This window comes from Silurus aristotelis (assembly GCF_946808225.1).
Source record: "Silurus aristotelis genome assembly, chromosome: 7".
Taxonomy (NCBI): Eukaryota; Metazoa; Chordata; class Actinopteri; order Siluriformes; family Siluridae; genus Silurus; species Silurus aristotelis.
The window spans coordinates 11,912,058-11,933,312 of NC_139580.1; the positions used below are offsets into that span (position 1 = coordinate 11,912,058).

Consider the following 21,255-nt stretch of genomic DNA (forward strand, 5'->3'; position numbering starts at 1 on the left):
ATAAACTGATGAATAAGCTTCTACTGGTTTCACATGTTCTTTCTTTTATTCATACACCTCTTTCTTACTTGAACAGAAAGGCTTCTGTCTCTTCGAAAGGTGTCATTTAAAGTGATGGATTATGGAGTATGAGAATGTCACACTCATGAAAGATGAACCTTTCATACAAAACAATGTCTGACAGCAGGACTGTCATGTGTATGGATATATAATCTTCATTTTCCCTGCTTTTTACACCAAACCAAATTTCCTTTCTCACTTACCACTTTCAAAACATGACAGCAGTGTAATTACACCCAAATACACTGGGTATTAATAATGAGCAAATACACATTTATAAAAGCATTACACATTTTATATTTTAATGCATTTGATTTATAGTAGGCTGTGATATTTTAATTATAGTTATTTATAACAAAAAAAAGACCCCTCAATTCCAAACTGTTATACCAATTGTCTTTTTAAGTTATTCATTGTATCCTTAGAAATACAAAGTTTTGATTAAATCCTCTGTATTATCCTCCTGTCATCTTAAATATTTGTAAAATGTATTAAATGCATTTAATGTAATAACCTTTTTACTTGCTTTATGGAATTATATCCTCATGCTTTTTAAATATGCCATTCCACATTTAGTCCCCATTCGCTGTCATAAAAACCTCCACTCCTCTGGGTAGCCATTTCTCAAAATTTTAGAGAGTGCTCGTGAAGATTTGTTTGAATTAGCCACAAGGTGTTAGTAAAGTTAGAAACTGATGTCAGAGGCCTGAGTTGCAGTAAACTTTCTTTCGGCTTCTCCCGTTAGGGGTCGCCACAGTGGATCCTCTGCACGTTTGATTTGGTACATGTTTTTATGCTGGATGCCCTTCCTAACACAACCCTCCCCATTTATCTGGGCTTGGGACCGGCACTGAAAGTGGCTGGGGTTGGTTCCCTGACCGGGGATTGAACCCGGGCTGCAGCGGTGAGAGCGCTGCATCTTAACCACTAGACCACCGAGTTGCAGAGAGTAATACAATTCATAACACAAGTGTTCAGTAGGGAGACAGAGAGAAAGGGCTAATTAGTCTGGGCTAAAAGGAAATCAGCCCCACTTTTCACACTATTTCAGACTATTTTAGACTACAGTCACATAAAATCTCTAATGTCATTTGATAGATTAAAAAAACTATTTTCTAAAAATATGAATGCAATTTTTGATCATAAGCATTGTATTAACATGTTATAAACCGCCAGATAAAGTATTATAAAAAAAAATGCTACAGTCCATCAGTCCTGAGCTTAAATATTATTCAGTCACCACAGGAACCTAAAAGATATTCATTTAATTTAAATTGTGAGAAACAAGTGACATCCTGTCATGACAGGATTTTAATGATCATGCCATCCCTGGCATTTATTCATAATGAGACTTTCTTGAAGTTTTATTTTGCCCAAAGAATCACAGGACTTGAGTAGAGGGGTGTGTGAGGTGATGCCCTCTCACTGTTAAAACAATGGCAATTAAGTTAAGATTTACACACCATTTACATTTGCGTGTAAGGAGGAGATTACAAGAGATATAAGCAGAATTGAATGTTTAATACAACCTACAGACTACAGAACATCACTAACTGTACAAAATACAAGAAATAATATTGTATGGTATATCATAACAATGATATTTATTTCCTGACCAGCTCATATAAGATTAGTTTGTTTTTGTGAGACATGATCTGGCAATTCTCAAAAATAACACAATATTTAAAGACACTACACTAGAGTTTCTTCAGAAAACTAAGAGAGAAAATAGCTAAATGTATTTTCAACATGATCTGTAAGCAATATAACAAAGTTACAAATTAATTAATCATACACCTATTTCCTAATTGGGAAATTATAGATTATTATAATAGTTTATTATTTGTTATTATGTATTATTTACAGTTCTGATATCTAATAGCTGTTATATATCACCCATATAGTTATTTTATGACTATAAGACTACATTCATGTCTATAAACAGATAATCGATTTATTATTGACACACAGCACTGACACTCGAAATGAATTTCTTGCCTGCTACAAACAAATTACCCATCTAGAGACCAGAATCTTTTACAGCACAAAACACAGACTTTTTTACATTCCTCAATTGGGTTCTGTGAGACACAACCTCCACTGTGTTGTAAATTGTAATTGCATTTCACAAGATTACACAAAGCACACATGACGCATCCCAAGTACACTGAAAGCTGTGCTGGTTAGAATAACGGGATTACCTCAGAGAAATGCACACAAGGCATATTTTTTTTGTTTAATCACAAGTTAGGATATAAGTGCTGAAACAAGCCATTCCATCTGCTCATGCTGTACATCTCGGGAATAAGCTGCCTACAGCCACTAGCTTCTTCATCAACAAGACTATTGCTCTCTGAAATAGCATTAATGCCTATAAGATTGGCTGAGAAATTATATTAATGAGAACAGATATCAAAGCCTTTTTTCTAGAATACCACTTGGATACATGCAAGATTGAAAAGTGATTTGAAACCTAAAAACCTTAAAAGTACTAAAATCTCTTAAAAAACAGATAAGCAGAAAAAAACAAATGCTTGGAAGCAAACTGTGGCAACAAACAAACAAACTAATATATAAAGTGGACACAATTTCCCCAAGGATCATTTAACAAGAAAAAGTTTTTTTTAATACAGCATACATCTTCGCTGAATGAGAACGAAAGCGAATTCATTCGATATTTCTAGATTCATCTGAGCTTTAAGTTCTGTTGAGTGGCTCAGCCGAACATATTTCCACAGACGCCTCTGTACTATGATATATCATCTATTTGTTTCCTAGTAAAGCTTATGGTGTGGGATTTGACACCAAGACAAAGGTTTAGTAACTACATTTACAGATCTGCACATCTTTACAGTACATTTGAGAAGGTGTGTAGTTACAGCATGAGCAATGACAATGAGAATATCTACATAATAATATCTACATTCTTTTAAATATGCCTTTTGACTGACTAGTAAGTGATCACCTAAATATACCTCATTATTATAATTCATACCAAAGTAAATGTCCATGATGTTAAAACAAATTAAAAAGAGAAATCTGGATGTATATTTAGATCCGTAGTGAGCAATCCGTTTGCAACATTGGCGGAGCAATATTTCCTAAGCCAACACAAAAAGGAACCTGGAGAGAAAGCAAACAATTTTGGGTGATACCAGGTAGTGTGATATGTGTGATGAACAAAAGATGGACTTTTTGATTACAGTTCTGAGTACTTGTTTACACTATTCTGATGAGATAATGCTCTGAAGCAAGGCTGGGAACTGACCAAATGTGGTTAATATTTTGGTTGATGGTATTTTGCATGAAATGTCAACAAATCTTTGAAAATCATTGTTGGCCATCTCGCTTGCCTAAAGGGAATACTTTTCTGGTGGTGTTAATTTCTTTATATTTTCTCAGAATACAAGCTTGTTACACTAATGGCCTTTATGGGACCACCCACTTGTTTTAAAAGCTTTTCTCCCGAAATGCTGCCAACCCTTGCACCACATTCACTTATCCTCCAGGACAGAAAGATTGTTTTTAAATGCCACTTGATCCCATTATGCTTGACCTCTTTATACATTGTTGTTCAGCTGTGAATTTAGTGTTACTATTTCCTTGACCCTGTAATAGATTGTATAGCTTTCTTGCCACTAAATTTTTATCTTCTTTTCTCTTCCCTCAAGGAGACCTGTATTTACCTCTGTGTTATTATGTGTACCCACTGTATCATTACTCTCTTTACTCAGCTGTCCTGGCAGCAAAACTGAACCAAATGAACCCTTGCTTAGCAAAGTGGAGCTTAGCAACATAAACAACAGAACAGCTTGACCACTGACTACCACCCATAGTTTTGTCCCTGAAAAATGTCCTCACAGCATTTTCACTGCCCACTAAACAGCAGTGCTCTTCTTGCTTTGAACAGCAATGCAATACCCCTTGCAAAAGTCTTAGGAGCCAATTGGATTTCACTTCCCACTGACTGGGTGACTGCACTCTGGAACCAGCAAGCGATAAAATCCAATCATTTAGAAACCTTTTTCACACAGATGCGAGTGCCGTGCTGGGACATTTCAAATATCAGCTGATGAGAGCTGGGATCAGCTAATAGTATTATATAATGGCTTGCCTGTAAATATCAAGGATATTCATTAATCAAAACCAGGCATGTTGAAGGATTTTTCCAAAACCAAAAAACTAGATCAGTAATTTTGCAAACATCTTAAGTCAACTTCCATCACCTTGCTTCTATGATTAAAGTATAATTAAACAAGATAAGTTTCTCTAATAAAAAAAGATTAAATCTAGCTAAATGTGATCTTTAAAGATTCTTTAAAAGAAAAACACATTTGTCAAACTATAGCATTTGCGCTAATATTATCTTAGTGCCTTGATCAAAATAAAAACTTTCTTTCGGCTTCTCCCATTAGGGGTCGCCACAGTGAACCATCCGCATGTTTGATTTGGCACATGTTTTTACGCTGGATGCCCTTTCCTAACGCAACCCTCCCCATTTACCCGGGCTTGGGACCGGCACTAAGGCTTGTGCAACTCTAATGGCTGGGGTTGGTTCCCTGATCGGGGATCGAACCCGGGCCGCAGCGGTGAGAGCGCCGCATCCTAACCACTAGACCACCAGGGAACCAGTGCCTTGATCAAAATGTCCTTAATAAATCATAATGTCAGTTCTTAAATGATTAAACGATGGTTTAGGCGAGTCTGATGGCTGAGTCTGATGACAACACCTTTAACAGGAAATGGTTTGCTATTTCAAAACACAAAACACGGGATCATTGTTTATAGAGCTTGATATAAATATAAAAATTAACCTGTAATGTGCTATTTATATGCACAGCAGAATCTATTTACCTCTACTAAGAAACAAGTACAATAACTTACAATAAGTTTGGAGCCTAGAATAATATACTAGATATTTCACAAGTCAATATTCCCCTGGAGATGAGTCATAGGTTCACCAAGTCCAAATCAATAAATAAACTATCAACAGTTTACACTTGGAGAACCTGAGGATAATATTTTGATATATTGAACATTCAATAATCAGTACTTTATCAAGGGAAACATTTTGTAAACATTTAGGTGTTATTTAGATGACACCCCAGCACCACAGCATACCCATCCACCTATAAATGGGTTTGTTGTTCTGAAGGCATTCTGACACCAGCATAAATAAAAGCACTTTGGTAACACCACCAATGATACAATGCATAATGCAACAATGGACCTTGTGGTTCTTTTATATACCTATATAATGTACTGTCACAAGTACTTTCCTTTGATTAAATCTAAAATGACCGCTCTCTCTCCTCTGCCACTACAGGAAGAAGTGCTCATAACATGATCCATTGCCCTATTTCCTGTAGGCTGGTTTATTTTTGACAAGTCCTGTGGTTCAGTGGAATAATTTACATTCTTACCTGCATAACCCTATGTACTGTACATCTGGAGGATTAAAAATCAATATAGATCAATATAAAACTAGAATATACAGCAGAGAAAAACATATTTGTCTATCAGTTTGCCAATAGATGTCTCTGCACAGCAGCACAGAAATATTAAAAACGCAGACAAACTATTAGTCTGCATGATAATTAGTCTATTATCATGCACTGTATAGGCCAAACTTTTAATTCCTCTTTAGTAAACCTTTTGATGGTTGTATGACTGACCTTTTCTCCTACTTCACACTGGATTTTAAACCACAATTTGCACTTCACACAGAAAGCATTTATTATGTGGCCCCGAGCGCAGTTGATGCAGTTGTGATGAGCTACAGTCTTAGAAAATGTAATGTTAAGTTCAGTCTCGCAGCACGCACATTTTGCAGCCACATCAAGCTGTGTTTTGCGCTGCATCTCCTCACATCTGGCACTCGATCACAAATATACTGTTAGACATAATAGACTTGCTATTTAGCATGATGTCAAGGATAGACCAGGCGTCAGAAACCGGGAGCAAAATAGAATGTCTTCATTGTGCAAACATACACACACGAGAGTTTGAGATGTGGCTGGAGCAAATGGTACACTTGACTAAGTGCTCCCTTTGAAGCATAGCCAGGAGCATGGAAGCACAGGGAACAGGAGAGGTAGGAAGTCCGGGTGATCTATGATCGTAACTGGTAGATCGGACGGTAAGTGAAGGGGAATAGGGACCTTATAAAGGGGACAGGTATATGGAGGACAGGTGTAGGTGATTATCAGGAGGAGGACAGGTGTCGGTGATTTGTAGCAGAGAGAGGCTCAGTGAGAGTGTTGAGAGTAGGGGAGGCGTGGCTGGTGGCTTCCTGACACATGATGTATGTGGTCAGAAATATTTCCTGCATGTGCACTCTTTCAATCTACAGATTTAAAGAGTAAGCGTCCAAGTGAAGAAATGGCACAAACCATTAGCATAGCCACCTCACAGCTCAGGTTGCCATTTAAGAGGGGTTTTTGTGCATATTTCTTACCCAGGGTCTCTTCTTTGTTCTTTGGTTTTCTTCCAACTGCCAAAAATTGTCTCCAGGTATGAATCCTTGCAAACATGGTGTCTTGTAATGGTCTAGTGTAATGTTCAAAGTATATTCCCACCTTGTGCCAAGATCAATGAAAGACTTTTACTATGAAAGTTTCATTTTTAAATTCATAAACAATCATTTTAATTTGTTTATAATAAAAAAAAATAATTTAATAGAAACCATCTGTAGTATCTGTAAGTTTTCAAAAGTTTAGAATTTCAGTAAAGAATGCATAATGGATGTGTAAAATGTATAATGTTTACAAAAACCACTGCTTGAATTCCTTTTTCATCACAAAAAATATGTGCACAAGCCTGTCTGTAAAACCTTTGCAGAGGGAGTGTATAGAATGTGTTATGAAAGAGGTGGTCATCTGTCAACCATTACAGCAGGACAACAATGGTGGATAATAAGGCTGGGGTTACCAAAAATAGCTGAATGTGCTGCTGACAAAGTCTGACAAATCACACGCTGGCAGTGTCTCAAGGGAGAGTTATAGTTTATATAGTTTATATAGTTTTATAGGAGAATATAAGCAAGAAGGAAATAAGTAGTATTTAGCTACTTGATTTTACATGCAAATGTTGTACCAACCTGACTGCTATCTTTATCTCATTTAGGGGTGTAACGGTACATAAAATTCACGGTTCGATACGTACCTCAGTATTTAAGTCACGGTTCAGTTCAATTTTAGGGGACAATTTAACATTTTGACAATTTGACAATTTAACGGTTTGAGGACAATTTAACAAATGATTTCATTCCTTCCATCCTTACTGTCCGAATTTTCTCCTTTTAAGACTTATGGCTAACTCTAGTTTTGATACTGGCATTGTTGTGTGTGTTTTATAATAATAATTTTAAACATTGCGGTCAAAGTGCGAGGTGGAGACTGAACAAACTTGGCCCGCCACTTAATACATTCCTGATGGAACTCAGATTTGAACTGTGTTCTGCATGTAAAAAGGATTGCAAAAAAGCCCAATACGAAAACATTTCAGTACGGATATGTGTACCGTTATACCCCTAATCTCATTAGATTATTTGGAATTTCAACAACATCCCAGGTAGCAAAATGATGTCAAGGCACCTAATTTTTAACCAATTTTAAATTCACATTAACATTTTTAACCCACCATTGCCAAAAAGGGCTTTTTGTAACAACATATTCAAGGTGTAATTAATAGTGGCTGAAGGTCTGATAGTTCAAGGTTGCACCAGCAGGCTAGTTAGAAAAACTGCTCTTTTGCCAGCGTTGGTTCTCTTTGACAAAGGTGTTATTAAAAGTTCTCCCTAACTGAACACTAACCAAATGCTGTACTAGGAAAGCCAACATAGCTACCCATAACTGATCAACTGATTAAGCACATGGTTTAGATGTAGCTGGATGGATTTGCTAATTCACAAAAGATATTCTAAATCTCATGGCTATTTCCCCTCATCTTTACATTATCTGACAGTCATTTATACCAGGTAATAACTATGCTAGCTATGTTGTATCCTAGTGGCCATAAGAACACTGTGCTTCTCAGCGGTTAAATGGTTAATAAGCTGACATATTTTGGCATGTTTTCAAGTATTACAAATAGGATAACAAATAAGTATGTTGATAACAATTTTGCTGTTGTGCGGAGGTTACTGGTAGGTTTTAGGTGATCAGGTACAATCATTTTCTTAAAATTAATGATTAGATATTTAATTTTATTTATCGAAAGAATCACTGTTTCTTTACTTGCCACTGATAAGAAGTTCAGAGTTTCAGTTACAGCTAGCTGACAGAACCAGACAACAAATAAAGCTAAATAAGCTTTTACCTTAAACTCTGTCTCGATGTTAGCGAGTCGTGCCAGTTCATTGCTGAGCTCCAGAGCTGTCAGTACAGGGTCTTCACTAGAAAGTGACAGGTAGGCGGCACTTGCGAGCCCTTTATATGCATTCATACGTGATCGTGAGTGGCTAAAAGAGTCACGCTTCTGTTTCTCTGTGCACTCGTTGCACTTGCAGAAGTAGTCATGAGGCCTCTCTATCCTGGCTCCTTTCATCAACAGGATGTGCACAATCTCATACTCTTGGCAGTGCGAGGCCAAAATCACTGGTGTTATGTCCTGTGAAAAACGTGTTCCATCCTCATCATATGCATAAAAGTCATCATCTCTAAGTTCCTGTTCCAGAGGACTTAACGTTAGTCTCAGGCCTCCTGCAAACGCCGGATGAGCTAGGATAGCTTCAACAATTCGCACGTAGCCTTTGCTGATGGCCAACAGCAGAGCATCCCCTACTCTTGCAAGCCCCTTTTTCTTTAGGAGCAGCTCTGTGACCTCCAAGTGCTCATTGGCTACAGCTAACTGCAATGCATTCTGTCCCATGTAGTCCACGCAGTTAAAGTTGAGCGTTTTGCACTCTTCAAGCATTTTGCGGACAACAGGGATATTTCCGTATTCAGCAGCATCAAGGAAACGCTCTTCATCTGTAGTGAGACTGGTGCCACGCTCATTGAACATGTATGCAGGGCCTCGAATGGCCTGCCGACGCCCCTTTTCCCTCAGTGTGGTGTGCCTGCGATGCATCATTGCTGGTCTGAAAGGAAAATGGAGAAATAATTAATGTGTGACTGGGTGCCAAGTAAAGAATTGTACAACAAAAGTAAAAAAATTTAACAATAAAAAATATCGAAATATGTTTTTTGTTAATTTCTCATTTAATAAATTGGTGCAAATCTTGAGCAAGTAGCAACATCTTTACATCTAAAAAGTAGTATACTTGGTGGTACTGTGTAAGGAAAGAAAAAGACAACAAGATGTTGGGTATTTACTACAAATAATAATAAAAAAGACAATCGAGCAGAGTGAGTAAGCGAATAAGACTTTTTTTTCTTACCTAGAACCTAGTTCAAACCTAGACTCGATATTCAAAGATCTCATCCTGAAGAGTAAACACCAACCCAAACACACACACACACACACACACCACATTGACCTCAGGCTTGATTAGTGGATTGTCACAGATGGTGAAGCATTGATACTGATAAATTGTTGGACATTGTTGCTCAAAATATTGATACGAGAATGTTAGTAAGGAGTGGAGCCACTAAAACCCCTTTAATGCATACATTTATGTGTGACTGATTCTACAAGTCTCTAAAGGAGTGCAGGATGGATGCTTCCCTCAAGTAGTGTTTTGATCATGGTTGTGCTGTCAAACACATCGCTTCTAAATCTCCCATAGGTGCTCAGTTGGGTTGAGACTAAATGTGAATCAAATATGACTAGAAGACATTTTCATCCTCATCAAACTGTTCATCCTGGAAAAGACCACTCCCATCAGGATAAAAATGCTTTATCATAGGATAAAGGTTTCAGAAATAGACTGTACTGGTTTGTAGTGACTCATGCCTCGAAAATGACAAGTGGAGCCAAACCACAGCAGCAAAATATCTGACAAAATAATCGTTTTTCCCCCCTTTTATGTGACGACTTTGTGTATACCTGATGCTGTTCTAATACTAATGTCCTCATGCAAACCTTTGCACTATGATAGCAATAAGCTTTAAAACAACTCCTATGTTCACAAGCAATATCTCACTGAACATCACACATTTTTACTGCACAAAACCAGTGCATCAGTCTTGAAACAAATGTCGATTCTGATCTAAAAGTGACCCCAGTTTTTAAGCCTGTATTGATCTTGACATCTCAACTTTTATTAGGAGGGAAATGCATGACATAACACCTTTACAACTGCACTCAAGATTGGTAGGATTTTTAGGTGGTTTGTGAACTAATGTGCTGGTGAATTTTGCCGTTTGTGCTGTAAGGAAGGTTTAGGTGACCTTCTCAGGCCAGGACAACTCTTCTTGATCACACACCCTTCTGTCTGAATCCTCAGGGGGTAACCAGGAACACATGGAAAATCTATTCACTTAATACAGACCTGAAACTCTCTCTCACACACACACAGACACCATCATTCACTTTGGACCACAGGAACACACAAATAATATGCCTGTCAATAAACCTTATAGAGTCAGGGACAAGTGTTTCTACCCTGAAAATTACATTTCCACATCCACAAAAGAGCAATCTATTTCCCAAACAATGGCTTCCAGCTACAAAACAACACTATCCATTTTCATGTAAATGCTTAACACATTAGGAAAATAGTGAAGTACAATTGTGTCAAGGTTTTGCCCACATAATTTTTGTATAAAAGCTTGAAATATATTGTTCAATTGCTGTAGAGGTCCACTATAGTGTTGTTCAACAGCGTTACCAAATTATATTAGTGTACATGATAAATTATGCTGAAATTGTTTTAGATAGGCACACAGATTTAATTAGAAAAGGAATGTCCATAAATCATAATCATATTGTTGCTTTACATGGAAATAAATCTTTGAACAACACAATCAGCTGAATATTTGTATTTAGGATGTAGTGGAGTATAAATACATTATTAAGAATGAACATAATATGCAAAACAAAAATACAGATATTTGTTTAATAAAATTTTAACAGCCACTGTACATAGCTAAAATTTACTGTACATCATGTCTGTACTGGGGTCTACACAAAATCAACTACACTTACTGTACCCTTATTCGCTGATTTATCCTGACTAGCATTGTGGGTGACCTGGGTTCAGTGGGCATGAGACAGGAATATATTCTGAACGTGTCACCACATTCACAATATTGTTCACCAAAGAGCAATTTATTTTAAGCAATCTAGCTTCTGGCATGTTTTTTGAATGTAAGAGGAAACTGGAGGACCAAGAGGAAATCGGTGTGAATACAATAAGACTATGCACATAAAATCCACAAAGACAGCAACTAAAGCAAGGCATTGAACCCAGGACCATGGAGCTGTGAGGGCGCAATGTGAGTACACCACTGCATTATCACCAAATTAATTGACATTTAATTTGATTTTATTAAATGTTTTCACTTGATATTTAACTAAAATATAATATGCATTATAAAGAAATCATATGGGCATTATAAAGTCCCTGGTGGTCTAGTGGTTAGCATGCGGCACTCCCACCGCTGCGGCCCGGGTTCGATCCCCGGTCAGGGAACAGACCCCGGCCACTCTTAGTGCTGGTCCCAAGCCCAAATAAATGGGGAGGGTTGCGTTAGGAAGGGCATCCAGCGCAAAAACGTGCCAAATTAAACATGCAGATGATCCACTGTGGCGACCCCTAATGGGAGAAGCTGAAAGAAAGTTTTTTATATGGCCATTATAAAGGATTGAGAAAGACACAGCTAGTTTGCTAGATAGAATGATGGAATGTTCCACAAGGTTTTGGCATGAGACTTATCAATTCAAGTAAAGTAGTTGAGGTTGAGGAACTGTTGGTGTAGAATTGTGGGTGTTGTATAAAGTTATGTTCTATAAATTGCAATTTATTATTAGAATTGTTATCATTTTTCTCTATCGTTCTACTTTTTTGTCTAAACCAAATTCAGGAAAATCACAATACAGAAATTTGAATCACTGAACACAGGCACAGACACAGGCGGACTGTGGGTAAAGGAAGAACATAACATTACTATGGGTCTCAAATATGCCCTCAAAACCTAGGATTGTATTCAATTTTGCATGAAAAAATAGGATTCATAGATAAAAAAAAAAAAAAAGAAAAAAAGAATCAGGTCCTCTTTAATATTGTGTGTCACAGATTCACATTTTATTAATAGGAATTCATTTAACAGTCTCAGGACAATTAACAACCAAGCAACGAAAATCTTGGCCTATCAGCACTCTGAATTGATCAGCATTTCTCTCTTTGATTTAGCCCGATTCGCTCCAGGACATGCTCAGTTTGATCCCCATGGGGACAATTCTTCATCACGCTGATTTAAGACGAAAAAAACACCAGAATAAACTGTGAAATTGAGCCTGTCACATTATTGGCACTCTGTTTGCACACTGCGTCGGGGGATTTAATGTGCTTTTATTACGATTTGGAATAGATTTTGCCAAAGTAACTTTAGAATTAATCGTTTGATCTGCTGACTGTTTTAAGGACTTTTTTTTTTTTAAATCTTAAAAGAATAAATACATAAATCAAGACCTGATAATAGCTTACAATATGGCTTGGCTGAGGTTTATCTCTGCCAGCAATCCCCCTCAGAGGCACCTGTATCTACAAGCAATCTCTGTTTTCAACAGAGGAGAAAAAAAAGAAAAGGGATGAAAAGAGGGAGGCTCATAGAGCATAAGGCCCATAGATAATACATGATACATGATCACAGAATGCAGAGAGATCAAAACACATGAGACACAGAGTGGAAATGGAACCCTTTCAGAAAGTGGCAGTTCCTGAGGGACTAAAAGGTTGTGGGACCAACAAGTGTGTGTCACACAACGTAAAAGTGAGTGATTGCATAGCGCTGTGTGGAATCTTGTGTGTGTGTATACCTATGCATGTACTGTAAATGTATGTGACTGTTGAAACTATAAAACACTATAGTAGCAATTTGTATGGGTTAAAGCACAATACAGTATTTAATGGATGTTGAAGCTGAAGTTTAAAGTCACAATCCTCACATCCTAATGTTAGAACCCTCGATTCTGTTAATGTTTCTATTTCTTATTTGTAATCAAATCCCACCCAACGGTATAATACAATTGTTACAAATTAGGAACTGTGAACACTAACAAAGGTTTCCTCCAAAATCCAACCAAGCATATATTTTTAAACGGTTACTCATGCGCCATCACAGGACAGTGTAACACACACAAAGGAAAGTGATACCCAACGTCTTCATCATTACCACACACAGCTCAGGGGCTTTGCTAACACTAAGGACCTTGTAACCCTATAATATAGGCTACAGCACACCCATCTGGATGTTTGCTTAAATTAATTAGTGTGGGATTCCATGCAAAGGTTTTGAAACACGTCTACTTATACAGCTGCATTTATAACAACTGTGAAATATTTATACTAATATTGGTTATAAAAGTGCATATAGAGCAAGGTCACCTCACCATTTTGTGAGCCCTGAGGTCCTGAAGAAATTAATTTTTTAAGGTATTATTATCTATTCTGCTACTTAAAACCAATACCTCTGGCTACAGTAAAAAATTGCAGAAAGCACAGTCACCCTGTAATATGACATTTCTAGAAAAGTATAACAGAAGCTATTCAGCTGTAATAATAACATGATTTTGTACAGTAGCTGTGCTTTTTTAAATAATATTCATATAAGTGCGAAGTCATCAATAAGACTTCATATTTAACCAACTATCTATTAAATATTTTAGATTTAAATTAGCTCTCAGGTTCTACTGTTTCTAATGTTTTATTTGATTTTGTTTTAGGGTAGAATTGATTGACAATAACTTATGCACTGAATGATTAATATAATGAATACATGCCATCAACAATTCTACTGCTGTGTGGCATCCATTCCAAAATGACGCAACAACAGAACTGCATAGTTCAGCTTACACTGAAAATATATTAATCTTCCCTAAATAAAGAATATAATAAATAGAGATTATTATAACAGGGAGAATGAACTATATTAAACTATAATAAACAATAATAATTCCAATGCATTTAAAATCGTTTTTTTAACATGCACGTATACTTGTGATTATCACTTTTGCCCAATAGTGTAGATTCAACAATAAAAACATTTTTTGACAACACAAATGAGTCTCCGCTTCCTGGGTTCATTTGTGTATTTCTTTTTTTTATTACATACCAGGTCATGAACCAATCTGTTTTGCAGATGGTGCTATGAACCAGTCAGTGTTGTTAGCATATTTTAGCAGTTCTAGCATGGTGAGTCACATAACATTTGCAACTCATCGGTCACTGCTTTAAATCTTTTTTTCTCTCTCTCTCTCTCTCTCTCTCTCTCTCTCTCTCTCTCTCTCTCTCTCTCTCTCTCTCTCTCTCTCGTATACAGACAAGAGCTTGTCCTTTAAACAGACATCTTTTGGGGGCAGGCCAAAAAAATGTGGACACTACCCGTAAAGCTATATAATGTACCCCAGAGTAGAACAAATGGATATACTTATCGTCCATTTTTTTTTTTATTCATATTTTACTTCAGAATACTTTAATACACTCCTGTGCATTTAGACAGTTATCCAATCAGCCAATTATGTGGTAGCAGTGCAATAAAAAAAATAAATCTGTAGGTAACATTCACATTAAACATCAGATGACAAAGTGACTTTGACTGTGAAATGGCGGTTGTTGACAAATGGGATTTGCCAACTCTAGAGCCTACACAAAATGGTGCAAAAATCACTGAGTGAGCAACAGTTAGTGGTAGAAAAACCTTTCTAATTAGAGAGATCTGAGGAAACTCTTTACAGCTGTTGTGTAAAGAAAAGAATCTCAGCATGCACACAACATCAAACTTTGGGCTGGTTTGGTTCCAACAGAAAAATTTAAACGAAACCTGAGGCTATCATTGCCACAGACTCCAAAACTAAACAGGTGTAGAAATCTGTCTAAAATATTTTTTCTAGTTTTAGCTGTCCAGTTTAGGTAAGTCTCTGCCCATGATGGCCTAGATAGATATAGATGTTCTTGTTCTTGGTCTGTTAGGAGGGGAAGCTGTCTGGTACTGCAATGCTGTCACATGAATAACTAGTCAGACAACTGCTGTTCAGGTGTAGAGGTGTTCCTAATAAAATTGACGGTGGGTGCTTTTTAGGGAGGTAAGTCTGGAATGAGGTATGAGCTCAACTGCCATAAGAATCTGTAAAAATGCTCATCCGTTTAGAGGGACACATCAAAGCAACCCCCCAACACACAGACGCACAAAGAAGAATAATAACTCTGCCTATTTCAGTCTATCCTTGTTGACCTCTTGTCTACATCTCCCTTGCTCTCTCGCTCAGACAGTGAATGTACGGAAATGGGATTTTTGTGTTGGCCATCACAGGACAAAGCTCTAGCTGGAATTACAATTAAGCAATGGAAGTATAGCAAAAGAGATACTGACACAGAGAGAAAGACAGAGAGAGACAAAGAGCTAGAGGGAGAAAGAGGACGAAAGGAGGTAGACAGTGTACTACGGAAGAGCATTACAGTTTCTGACATTTTGACACTGAAAAAACTACACTTAGCACTAAGCCTTTATACTTAATAGCGTACAGATACATCAGCTACTGTAGATAAGACATGCATGCTTTTTATCATTCATGACACACAACCTTCATGGCACTTTAGCTACGGCTGAGCCTTAACACAACTACACAACTCGCAACAGAGCAAAAAATACATGCAAAAAAACTATGTTGGTTTCATTCAGTTTTATTATCAAAATTCCCCACTTAGTAATATACTTCAGTATTTCCCTCTGGATCCATCCTGCATATATTGGCATGGTTTCTAACGTCACTCTGATTATGAATGCTATGATCTCATTAAGAAAAGAATATCCAAAAAAGAATATCAGCACTGTTTAAAATCTAAAATACCAGTTGTTCTCATGTGCTGCCTAATTCACATAAACACTTCATTAGAGGATGTATTAGAATCTAAGTGTCCTAATAAATCCTATCAAAGCTGTTGATTAACACTCTAAAAATCTACTGGATCCGCTTAATGACTGAGGTACAGTACACATTTGCATATGTCTTTATAAACCAATTCTGACAGAGGCATTATTAAGTAAATGTTGTAAATCAATTATAGGCAAACAAAGGCTCTAGGTTATATACAGTGAACAGGATTTTCTTTAACATGAAATATATTTGACATGATACCAGGATTGACAAGGTCTGAAAACTTATTTTGCATAACAATATTTAAGCATCAACCCAGGCACGATGTTGAACACTGAAACAATGCATTATAAATATGAAGCCTATCCAGTTCTCAGGAGGAATTGTGTGAACAAAAGCCAATATATTACAACAATATGCTCTTTTGATAAGGCTGATTTAAAATGTGAAGCAAAGTGAAGCAAAAAAGAACATTTTCAGAAATATCTAGAAATGCATAATTTAAAACACTATAGTAGCAAATTTTCACGCTTTTCACGCTGTATGAGTTCTTCCTCAAACTATTGCCACAAAGTTGGAGACACACAATTACATTTTTGAATGCGGTAAAATTACATTTTCCCTTCATTTAAAATAAGAGACCAAAACCTGTTCAAACATGACAATGCCCTTTTACATAAAGTCAGCTCCAAGAAGATATACAGTAGCATACATGGGTTGGAGCGAAAGAGCTTGAGAAGCCCACTATAGAACTCTGACACATATTGAACACATTGAATTGTTCTATTGAATCGCTGACTGCACTCCAAGCCTCATCCTACATCAGTACCTGACATGACTACACCATTGTGGCTGCTTGAACACAAATCTCCACAACCACACTCTAAAATCTAGTTAAACACTGTTTATTGTCTTTTTTTGTTTTTGTGTTTATTTAACTTTTTTTGATTCAATGCTGTATTATTCTCAGCATTAATAAATCAAGTAAAATAGATAAAAAGCAGGAAATTATTGCCTGAGATTTTTTTTAACTGCAGGTATTTTTATATAACTCGAATTGAGCAATCAGATGAGAAAACATTCATTTGTATGAGAAATGCACTTAACATTTTATGGTAAATAAAAAATTTCTATCATAATATCACAAATCCAGTGTTTGTTTTGGAATAGCAGGATTGGTTCAATGTGCAGAACTGTGCGTCCCCTCACATTTAAATGAGGTTAAAACCAGTCCTGCTGTTAAAAAATAAATCCAACAACAACAACAAAAAAACCCTATCATTATCCACTTCCCTGGAAAGTTAAGATGGGCAAGACCTGTTTCACTCATAGTTCTGAATTCATTAGAAGTCAGGTGAGCATTTCTTTTTTGAAATATCTTCCCATGCAGTATAAAGTAAAAAAGGGTTTATTAGTCCAATTTCTACTTGCTTTATGGAGCACAAGAGAAATACATTTACTGTATATTGTTAATGTGACTTATTTAGCTTTAAATAATCTTTAGGTAATTAAGCATGTTGTATTTTACAGCATGCTCCTCAGGGCTTCTTTATATTTGAGAATTGAATGCCCTAGATCTGTTTTACATGCAAACTCGACAATTTAGTATATTATAATATGAAGTGATCAGATGTACAGTATAGTGTCATTCTCCAGTTCATTTCAACACACATAAATTCAGCTGAAAACGTGAACATTCTTTTCTTCCAACTTTGCAGTGCCTTCATTGAGAAAGCAGCCATTAAATACAGTAAGGTACTTATTAAATGAACTTTACACACACTCAAACATAGCAGTAATCATATGGAGAAATACTGGTGGTGTTTTAATTTGAGACCATTCAGAGCAAGGCCAGCTGGGTCATTAGGCATGAAGAATAATTCATTACTGCAAGCAGACTGAGAGACTGGGAGAAACTCGGGACACAGATCACAATTAAGTGTCTCAGGCTTATCAGTGGCAATGAAGACCCATATGACTCGCCCTGCCTATGTGATGACCTGATGTGACTTATTCTGCTATGATCATTAAGACCAGTGTGTGAGAAAAAGTAGTGAGAGATTGAACTCACCTGAAGAGCAAGTCCAAAATTGCTTGCTTAACTCACATAGAGTATATGGCTGAGAGACACATGGGAATTTAATCAAGGTTGGTAAGCTAAGAAAAAAAATAGTTATATATGAGAAAAATAATCAATAATGGGATGGCATGGTGTAGCTGTATAGAACATATTTGCATTTCCACAGTGGTTTATTTCTCTTATACCCCACTGATTTTGTCAATGATTATATTTTTTTATTTATTAAAAAATGTAAGTTTAAAGTTAAATTTAATGTTTTGAAGCATCGACAAGTCAATTCCTGTTATCACAGTTATCGCTATGTGGAAGTGAGATTTAGTGAAAGAAAGAGGTGGATATACACTGCACAGCAGGAGTTGCAATGTTCTCAAGATCCCATGTGTCCAAACAAGCAACTTGTTCTTTTCACACTTCAAATAGTGAACCCTGGGTCATTCTAAACCCCAGGTAAAGGGAATCCTGGATTATCTTTCACACAGCTCATTCTTTGCCCAGGGATAACAATAAATCCTGATCATTTAATAGTATATTCCTAAATGCTGTACTAACAGTCTTATTTGCATGGATGACAGGATGAATTAAAAATGCTTTAAATAACATCTTGCCTTGTGTTTTCGCATCCGTAAAAGTAAATGTTGCAACGTAAATTCTGAAACGCACAACATGCAGTGTTCTAATACTGTACAAAACACAAAATATGAGACACATGACAATCAATTTTTGATTGTGTGCATGTTAGTTGCAAAGCATCCCGCCATAACTCTGCATCGTTTTTAGACTGTACATATTTAGCATTGAAATGTGGGATTAACAGTGCAAGCGGTTGTAATTTTGGGTAAAACGTAGTGCTGAATCCAGTTCCAAGCTTCCAAATGTGAAACATTTCTCTAACCAGGGTTAAAATAATAGTTTAGAATGATGATAACATGTGGTTAAGTGAAGTAAAACCCTTAAGTGCTATGTCACTATGTTACGTCCATAAAAGTAGCTAATCTATCTGAATCAACTGTCTTAGAACTGAGAGTTAAAGATGTAGACTCAATTCCACACACTGACAATGATTTGCTTTGTGCAATACAGCATCATCAGTTTGCCAGCAAGCCAATTGTTACTGGCCTTTGGATGGTCAGAAAACATCTAATACAAGTGACATCAAATGATAGCATTCATCCAATGATCACACTGACATACAGTTGCAAAACAGTGTGTGGCACCTGGAAAACTAGAGAATCCAAAGAGTAATAGGTTATGAAAGTAACTACGCACTAGTGGATTAGCATATAAACATACACAATGGCTTGAAGCCATAACAATATATTAATAGCAATATTGATGCCATTGAATAAATGACACAATATTCTTTTCTCAGATTATCATCAGTCTGTTTATAACACTGAACCTTTCTTTTGCTACACACAATAAGGATGCTAAAATATGTATTTTGTTCCAGTTGTTAAATTATATTTGTAAATGTTATTAATACAGTAATTCCCATAAGATATAATTGTTGTGTATTGTATTGTAATATTGTTTTTTTTGTAGATTACAGGAAAAAAACTTTTTTTATTATTATTATTTATTTATTTTTATTTTTCCATGGTAAAGTTAAGCAAAAGCTATAAAAAGACAATAAAAAAATGCTACATAGTGCATAATGCAGATAAATACATTAAAATATCCACCAATAAAGGCGATCCAGTCTTTATCGCTTTTGGAAAACTGGGATCAAGAAAAAATCCAAACACACAAACGCAGCATGATTCAGCATCATCCAAAGAAAGTAGAATTGTGAGAAAACTAAGTTTTTAATATAATGATCTTGTGTTTACCTTTTATTAAGATGTCTTAGGAACAATATAAGACAATTTGTGTTCTGTGTTCACATGTACAGTTTGTGTTAATACCAAACATTCCATGTTTGAACTGTTTCAGTAATTAAAAATGATCTGAGCAACAGTGTTTCAGGCCTGTGTGGCCTGGACATAATTAGAGATTGTTAAATCTCTGGCTTGAGCACAAACCTTCTTTTACGTAGAATCCGAATTAAGTGTTTACACTTTACAAATAGGAGAGCACGTGTGGTGAAAAAGAAGAAGTATTAAAAACAAAAAACAAGTAGAAGACACCTGTTGATTATTATTATTAGTAGTATTAGTAGTAATATAACTATTATTATTGTTATTATTATTATTATTATTGGAAGGTTTATTGAAGTTAATTATTTTAAAAAGTACTTAATAAACCATTCTCTATCCTGTTCTTTGTTGCAGTATCCTCTCTCTTGACGCATCCTCCTAGACGGCATGTTTTTGCGGCGGATTACATTTTCAACCCCCAGGATCAGAGTTTTGAAGGCAGAACTTACGTGTGAGGATGAGGGTAGATGTTCCAGGTCTGCTCTACTCCGCATCAGGAGCGCAGCTCCGCATAGTCCTCCAGTGAGTCCGTGCTGAAGCGCGCGCTGGAGGAAGAAGATGAGAAGAAGGAGGAGGAAAGAAGGCGCACCGGAGCTCTGCTGCAGGCGCAGCCCAGGACTCCGCGCCTCCGAGCGGTCCCCAGAGGCGGAGCTCCCGGCGTGGACCGGGGGAGAGAGGCGGGGGGCACGGAGCAGCTCCTTTTCTACTGCACTGTACCTACCTCCGTCTCAAGACCTCCGTCACACATCCGTGAGGAACCGTGGATTCTCACATCGGAGGCTCGGACCCGCAAAGTCTAAAAAGCCAGACCAGCCCAGCGTGCAACAAGTAGCGGAGGAAAAGTTTCGGCATTTTACGCACAAACCGACTGATCAAACAATCCACACACGCTCACAGATATGGAACATGCGCGCACATTCGTGCACATGCACACACACACGGTCAAAGTGACCTAAGCCACGCTTACTTGCCGCACGAGCACATGCACAAAGAAAAACAACACATTAGCTAAGGAGCTGTGACGCAATCAATCAATTCTTGGAATGTCCCTTATGGAGAAATGACGTGGTCATTTGTTTTAAACGATTACGTGAGCAATGTGGAATTATATACATTAAATGTATTTCATAATGGCTTACCTTGATTTAAATTTGATGTGAATTCAGTCAACCATCATGGAAACATTTCTGATAACATTCATTCATTCATTCATTCATT

General features: G+C 36.8%; 1 protein-coding gene across 1 annotated transcript in view; it reads right to left on the reverse strand.

Annotated features, from left to right (window-relative positions):
• Nucleotides 1-21,019, reverse strand: part of trpc7b (transient receptor potential cation channel, subfamily C, member 7b) — a 70,084-nt gene extending 49,065 nt beyond the window's left edge. Inside the window, exons 1-2 of the mRNA XM_083547007.1 lie at nucleotides 20,487-21,019; nucleotides 8,380-9,142 (exon numbers count right to left, since the gene is read on the reverse strand). Coding sequence (XP_083403133.1) covers nucleotides 8,380-9,135 — 756 coding nt within the window. The 5' untranslated portion in view covers nucleotides 9,136-9,142; nucleotides 20,487-21,019. The remainder of the gene's footprint in view (nucleotides 1-8,379; nucleotides 9,143-20,486) is intronic.
• Nucleotides 21,020-21,255: the final 236 nt, after the last annotated feature.